The sequence below is a fragment of the Helianthus annuus genome, chromosome 6, assembly GCF_002127325.2.
Source record: "Helianthus annuus cultivar XRQ/B chromosome 6, HanXRQr2.0-SUNRISE, whole genome shotgun sequence".
Taxonomy (NCBI): domain Eukaryota; kingdom Viridiplantae; phylum Streptophyta; class Magnoliopsida; order Asterales; family Asteraceae; genus Helianthus; species Helianthus annuus.
In genome coordinates, this window is record NC_035438.2 from 65,848,287 (window position 1) to 65,856,790 (window position 8,504).

The 8,504-nt window shown below is 38.1% G+C and overlaps 1 protein-coding gene across 1 annotated transcript; it reads right to left on the reverse strand.

Annotated features, from left to right (window-relative positions):
- Nucleotides 1-566: 566 nt before the first annotated feature.
- LOC110932722 lies at nucleotides 567-1,673 on the reverse strand. Its single transcript, XM_022175994.1, has one exon. The coding sequence runs from the start codon at nucleotides 1,671-1,673 to the stop codon at nucleotides 567-569; it is 1,107 nt and encodes a 368-aa protein (XP_022031686.1).
- Nucleotides 1,674-8,504: the final 6,831 nt, after the last annotated feature.

Here is an 8,504-nt window from a genome sequence, read left to right on the forward strand (position 1 = left end):
ATTACATCAAGGTTGTGTCGAATTAACATGGGCCAATATTCAAGCTCCCAAAAAATGCTTTTCTTTACCCAATTATGGGTTTTACCAAATTCCGGATCTTTACACTTTGGGTTAAACGTTACACCTTCATAAACAATTGGTATGTGTAGACTTGTTCATATATCTCCCAACCAGTTAACTCAGCTGGTGGTCCCCATAATGACCTTTTTGATCTTCGGTATCCGTTTCTATCATTACGAAAAGAATGTGACATTGGTAGAAATCTTGGATGACAGACGAACCAACATGATTTGCTTCCAGCATGTAATCGAAAAGCCTCTGTGTCTCCCATACAATATGAGCAAGCTAAACGACCATGTGTGCTCCAGTCTAATAACATTGCATAGGCTGGGAAATCACTAACTGTCCATAGAAGAATAGCTCGCATGATAAAATTTTCTTTACGCTAAGCATCATAAACTTCAATGCCTTCCTTATATAACTCTTTCAACTCCTCAATTAACGGTCTTAGAAACACATCGATGTTTTGACCTGGACTCTTTCCTCCGGGAATAATCAAACATACTTCAACAAACGAGTCTTTCATACACATCCAAGGGGGTAAGATATAGATTGTAAGAAAGACGGGCCATAATGATTATGGAATTGAGTTGGAGTTGTTTGGATTGAAACTGTTGGTGGATAACCCTAGACAGACGAATCTCTTTTGCAAAGCCAGGATTCCCCGCGTCAAAATGCTTCCAAGCCATGCCATCACTAGGATGTGCCATGCTACCCTCTGTTGTTTTGTGGTCATGGTGCCAAGTCATATCTTTGGCTGTTTTTAAAGACATATACAACCTCTTAAGTCTCAGACCAATTGGCATGTACCACATCACCAATTTTGGTACCTTATTCCGGTCACTCTTATAACGAGATTCCTTACAATATTTACATTGTGTTAATGCGTTGTCTTGCTTATAGAATAGCATGCAATGGTTTCTGCAAACATCAATTCTTTCATAAGGAAGACTTAACTTTTCTAAACTCTTCTTTGTTTCATAAAAGTTTTTCGGGAGCTTATTCTCTTTAGGCAATAATGCATTAACCATGGAAATGTTATAGTTGTAAGCTGTTGTAGACACATTGAAAAGTGATTTCCATGTCAAGAAATTCGTGATAGCTTGTAACTTTGAACAATTTGTAGACTTCTCCCCATCCCACAAAGGTTCATCAGCAGCTTTTAGCATGTCATAGAATCGTTTTGCTTTAGGATTCGGTACATGTCCTTCCAAAGTACTAGAAGTATTACCGCATGCATACATGTTATCTAACACCATGCGTCTGCAACCATCGTCATTATCATCAACTTCCATTGTAGAAGAAAATTCTCCAACCTCACGAACGAAATTTCCACCATGCTCACTCCATGTTTCATAACGAAGCATGAAACCATCCTTATATAAGTGTTTTTGAATAGTCGCTTTGTCTCTGTAACTTATATTTTTGCATTTATAACAAAGACATTTTATCTCACGTATCATATCACCATGCATATTGACCCTCTTATCAACAACTGCATCATTAGAAAAAGCAAAGTAAAAAAAATCCACATTGTCGCAGTATTCAGAATTAAGAAATCCTTCACTATCGGTCTTTTCATACATCCACTGTCGATCCATACACCATTCCATTACTAATCAACTCAGTGCCCCTAAAATTCAAAGTCGTCACGTATACACACATAAAGCATCCATTCAATTCACCTTAAATTATAATCACTGAAATCAACAATCATAACCTAGCCCTAATTTACTCCATATCTATGAACATGCATAAACTAATCAACTATAAAATTGATAAGCTTCATTAAAATCGACCTCACCAAAACTCATAACCACCAAATCTCAAATCAGTAAACATAAAACTCATAACCACTGAAATCTTAGTAAATATAAGAGAGTCCTAATTTACTTCAAAAGCATGTTTACCATATGAAACACAACATCAGATTATACTAAAAACGAGATTAAAATCCACAAATAGTGATACACTTTGTGGTTTGTGCATTTTAACTATTTGAATCCAAAAACTAAACATGTCTTGATTTGAGTCCCTGTGTTTTGTATTTTTAACCATTTGAATCCAAAACGCAAACCTCATCCAAATCACGGACTAAAAGGGTTGGATTCAAAGGGTTAAACATACAAACCACAGGGACTCAAAGGGGTGGATGAGGTTTCATTTTGGATTCAAATGGTTAAAAATACAAACCACAGGGACTCAAATCAAGACAAGTTTGATTTTTGGATTCAAATAGTTAAAATGCACAAACCACAAGGACTCAAAAAGGACTTTACTCCTTTCGTAAATCAGTTGATTATAGTCGAATAATAACTAAATTTCACGAGATAATACAGAGAATCTAAAGCAAAATCGCTTTAGGTCATAAAACACACCTGATTTGAGAGTGTTGGCGGTGATTTTAGGTTTTGACGGATGAATCGATTCGAACGACGGTCAAGCGGCGGAATTGAATGAAGATGTCCGATTCGATCTCACAACTCGTTGATTTCCGATTTGATCTGTGGTTTGATTTGTGGTCATGTGGTTTGAACGACTGATTTGTTGTTATGAAATTTAGGTTTTGACGGATGAATCGATTCGAACGACGGTCGAGCGGCGGATTCGAACGACGATCGAGTTGTGGTTTGAGCGACTGATTTGTGGTTCGTGTTGTGGTTTGAGAGTATGGTTTGAGCGTTTGACTGTGTAAACCAACAGTTGGCCTTTTATTCCCTTTTTCGTAAGAAAATTAAAAAAATCAATTTGTTACTTTGACACTATTTTGCTACCAAATTGTGCTAAATTTGCTTTCGGTAGCAAATTTTGGTAGCTATTGTTTATTATTCTAGTAGTGTTAGGTCTGCTACTTTCGGTAGTTATGTTTTAAATCAAGCTATTTTCGTTCCATGCAATGTTAACAACATGGGTCATGATGGGTGTTGTAGTTTTAATAAAACCAAAGTGAAATTATTTATCTTTTTGTTTAACACTTACATTCAGAGTAACAAGTCCACTTGCAACATAGGTCATGGGTCAAGGTTGAATTCAGCCTTTCAGGTAGTGTTTCAGTATCTTATTTTCAATTGATTTTAGATGGTGAACGTTTATTTCATGATATACCGTTGTCATAACTAATAACCATGATGAAATCAAAAAATACTTTGATTTACCGAATCTATTCTTTAAAACTATATTATGTATCAACCATTCATAAAACATGGTTAAAAATATATGATCCAGCAATGTAAATTGTATGATCATAACACATCATACAAAAAGTTAAAAAGCTGGAAGCACTAATTAAATATCGCAAACGAAGAAATTGCCTCAAAATATTTCCAATAGGAATTTTGGGACAGAGTGCGTTTGCTCCTTATCAAAATCCTTCATACAAATTATCTACGAATAATAAGGAATATATCAGTAATAAAAGGGCCTGAAACATCAGTAATCAGAACCAGGCGAGTGATACTGATTGAGATTTAATATCGCAAGTTTGAGTAAATTTAAATGACTGGATCGTCGAAAGTTCAAGATCCAATCAAGAAGCTGCCTTGCTTTCGATTCAATTGTATAATAAGACTTTAAAATCAAATGAATTTCTTTAACAACAAGAGATGTCGAATTTTGCATACCAGATCGAGAGGATGAAAACAGATGATGAAGACAAGTGAAGAGAGTAGTAGTGTGGTGCTATTTGAAGGAGAATTTTAGGGTTTTTACCATAGTCCATGGGCCGGGTTTGTGAGGCCCATTACAGGTTGCTGGTTTTTTTAGCTTTTATTGGTTTGTACTTTTTTTAATAGAAATCTTGATGAAGCAAAATCATTGGTAAATTATACATTATACAATATTATTGGTAAAATGAATCAGGCATAGAGTTCAAAAATTTTCTTATCACGACCTCTTTTTTGAGTGTTTCTCTCAAGCTATTAGTAATTGTACTTGTAGGTCCCTTTTCGCGGAGGATTACGAACCTAAACCTTGTTATACAAACCTGCGATATTATCGTCGATGAAATCATGTTTTTAAAAATGGCAAACAAATAAATCCAACCCGTTTCGTCCCGAATCCCATTCTGAACGGTACCCGATCTGATCCGAACCTGAATATGTTTCAACCCAGACCCGTTCTGACCCGACCCAAAACAACCCATTTTTAATTTGACTCATTTCAACCCTAACCTGTTCCGACCCTAACCCATTCTAACCCAGCCTAACCGTTTGCCAGTCCTACACAAAACTCAAGAATCCAAGTCGGTTGGCTTAATTTCTTTTTCTTTCACAAGCCACCACAGAAACAAATTGGAAATTCTTTTACGTGAATTACAACCAAATAAACAAAGTCTCGTGAATTACAACCAAATAAACAAAGTCTCTTATCTATGTTATATTGGGAGTCGCTCCCTAAATAAAAAAAAAAAACAAAGAACTTCTCTTTACTTGAGCAGTGATCGAACGAAGGCAAATGGTAAAAGACACGGCTTCTTGGGTTAGCGATGACAATTCTTCGAATGGGAAAACCAAACCTTCTTGTGAAACGTTTTCTGTGCAATCCGGCTCTGATACCAATTGTTGGCCCAGACAGTTCAAAAGGTTGTATCAAACACGAATACGAGATATTTGGAGGACAAACCCGTGACTCTTTCTATTCAATCAAACAAACTTACGAACTTACAAAAAAATGGACAAATAAAAACATTAACTTAGATTCTTATTTATAGCTCTACTAAACTTTCTCTCCAAAGTCCAAAACATTAAACATTTCTTAAACTTATTACAATACCAATTACCTAAAATATATCAAACTTTTAATAAAACATATTAAAATAAACCTCTAACTTTATTAATTATTCAAGATTAACCTTCAGTTCTTGTAATGCCTTTCGACAATGTCCAATAGCCGACTTTCCTTTCTTCAGGGACGACCCTCGAAATTCATGTACCCTGTTCGAGCTCGAAAAAACGTGCTCTTAGGCCTTAACAAAATTGGGTATTGGGCTCATTAAAGGTTTAAACCTAATGGCAATGGGCTAGTAACTAATCTAAACCATAAAAATAGTTTTGTAAGAGGGCCAATGTTGATGTTTGTATGAGTATACTCTATTAATTTATTTATTTTTACATTCACATGTCGGATTTTTTTTTAAATAACGTGCCCTTCGAAGTATCATGCCCTGACCGGTGGTCTTCCTCGCCGCATTTACTATTTCATATCCATTAGAGATTAGATTTCTTTCGGTAAGCCTAAACTCGTCACCATGCCTTTCAGCAATTGATCCCAACAGTTATGATCCGATGTATGTTTCCGGGACTATGAACCTTAACGATAATAAGAAGATCAAGTACTATTAAAGCAAGTGAAAGAAATGAAGAGTTTGGGATAAAAATTAAACATGTGAATAAGGGTGACGCTATGCATACACCTCCGAAGCATTCACATCCCTTTCTCTATATTCATTTTTATAATTACGTTAAAAACTATTATATTTTTTCTCTTTTTATTAATTAAATAATATTATTTTATATCTTTATCTTTTACCATTTCTTTCTCCTTCACTTACAATCATTTAAAAAAAATATTAAAAATTAATAGAGGTGAACAATGTTTCTCAAATATATAGATGAATAAAAATGCGTATAATTGCATATTTTTTTTTGAAAGGTATGTATCATTCACAACCGACCTCAAACCGAGGCCGGCAAACACACAACCGAAACAATTACAAAACCTTGAACTCACACCATTCTTTCCATGAGATTCCTCTATTTTTAGATCTATTTCTATACCAAAGGAAACCACACGATTTAACATCTTGAATAATTTCGAAAACCGTTTTACTTCTATTCTCGAACCTCTTCTCGTTCCTCGCTTTCCAAATGCACCAACATCCTACCATAATGAGCCCATGAAAGACTTCATTGGCTGCTTGGTTCAGACTCGAGTGCTCGTGTAAGCTGAGCAGGTCCCGAACAGAGAACGCGTAGATGGGGCTAGTTCGACATCATATGCTAATAAAAATCCAAACCGCCGAGGCCACATAACAGGAGCAGAAAAGGTGCTCAGCAGATTCAGCACCGTCTTCACACAGAGAGCAGGCATCGTCTCCATTAAAACAACCTCTCTTCCTCAGAGCGTCAACCGTAGCAATCCACCCCATTTCGGCGCGCCACATAAAAATGTTACATTTCTTTGGCACCCAATTCGACCATTTGACGACAAAGTTGCTGCTAAAATCATCTCCACTTCTTAAAAACTTTTTTACCGCCCCTACTGAGAACCCATCGTTCCCCCCTATCCAATCCCACCGATCTTTCGAGCCCAAGAGACTAACTTTATCCAGCAAAGAAATCAAAAGATTCCATTCACCCATCTCAGGTCCTTCACTTGGCTGCCTATTCCAACCCTAGTTGCCCATGAACGCCCCAACTTGCCGATTATACCTCTCAAAAACCAAGCATTTCTTGTTCGATTCAAGTCTAAACAACAAAGGGAAACTTTCATTCAGCGGACGATTGTACACCCAGTTATCGAGCCAGAACCTAATAGTTCTGCAATCCCCAACAGCCCCTTTTAAACAATGATAAAAATTGACACCACTGACTGTCGCTTTTTCCGCCTCTTTAACGATAGAACCCCACACTCCAGTCACGGCCTTATTGTGCGGAACCTGGCTCCACCCTCTCCTTGTGTTATGAATTGCGTTAATCACCTCCTTCCAAAGGTTGTTGCAATCTATCTTGTATCTCCAGATCCATTTGCACAGCAAAGCTTTATTCACATCTTTCAGCCTAGATAAACCTAGGCCACCACCTTTGACTAGAGCCGTGACACGGTCCCAGGCAACCCAACCCAATGAAGCTCATTTACCGACCCGTTTCCTCCCCACAGGAACCTTTTAATAATAATTTCGAGCCCATTAATGACTTCCATCGGAGCTTTGAATAAAGAGAAGTAGTAGTTAGGAATGCTCTCCAATACCGATTTGATCAATGTGACGCGCCCTCCCAAAGAAAGCATAGACGCCTTCCAAAGAGCTAACCGGGAGTCGAAGATCTCAAAAACGGACTTCCAGTTCACCGTTCTAGTCATCCTCGCTCCGACTAACACCCCGACGTGCACAAAGGGGACAACACCCTTGTTACAGTTCAAAACCGTCGCCATCTCGTCCACCTCCTGCGAATCAACTCCAATCCCAAACAGACTCGATTTTTTCAAATTAATTTTAAGCCCCGAACAAAGATAAAAACATCTAAGCAGGAGAGCCACATTTTTAATATTCCGTTCAGCCCACTCACCAATGATAATACAGTCGTCAGCATAGAGGAGGTGATTAAGGGTAGGACCGTCGTTTGGAAGAATAATCCCCCTAATAGCTCCAACCCTACTCGCCCTCCTTAACATACTTGAGAACGCTTCCATAACGAACAAAAAGAGAAACGGGGACAGTGGGTCCCCTTGTCTCATGCCTTTTTGACATGCGAACTCGAAGGTAGGAGACCCGTTGACTAGGACCGAGGACCTAGCCGATGAGAGAATCCCTCCGACCCACGAGCACCACCTCGAGGGGAATCCCAGTTGCCTCATAACCGAATCCACGAATTCCCAATTCACGTTATCATAGGCTTTGGCAAAGTCGATCTTTAGAAGAAACGCTTTATACCTAGCTTTCTTGGCCCAAGATAACACCTCATTAAGAATTAACGGGCCGTCCAAAATGAGCCTGTCTTTAAGAAAGGCCGTTTGATTCGCCGATATGACAGACCCAGTCACTTTCTTTAATCTGTTAGCCAACACCTTGGATACCAGTTTACTAACAATCCCGACCAGGTTAATTGGCCGATAATCTCCCAGACCTTCCGGATCCTTTATTTTTGGGATAAGGGTAATAAAGGACGACGCGCTACCCCTGGTGAACCTGCCTGATTCGTAAAAATCGTTAAAGATCTTTTCAAAATCATCTTCGAAGCTGCTCCAGAACCTTTTTATGAACTTCATATTGAACCCATCCGGGCCCGGCGAACGATCACTCCCACAATCAAAAGTCGCTTGCTTGACCTCTTCCGTCGTGAACTTACTAACAAAGGTTCATCAGCAGCTTTTAGCATGTCATAGAATCGTTTTGCTTTAGGATTCGGTACATGTCCTTCCAAAGTACTAGAAGTATTACTGCATGCATACATGTTATCTAACACCATGCGTCTGCAACCATCGTCATTATCATCAACTTCCATTGTAGAAGAAAATTCTCCAACCTCACGAACGAAATTTCCACCATGCTCACTCCATGTTTCATAACGAAGCATGAAACCATCCTTATATAAGTGTTTTTGAATAGTCACTTTGTCTCTGTAACTTATATTTTTGCATTTATAACAAAGACATTTTATCTCACGTATCATATCACCATGCATATTGACCCTCTTATCAACAACTGCATCATTAGAAAAAGCAAAGTA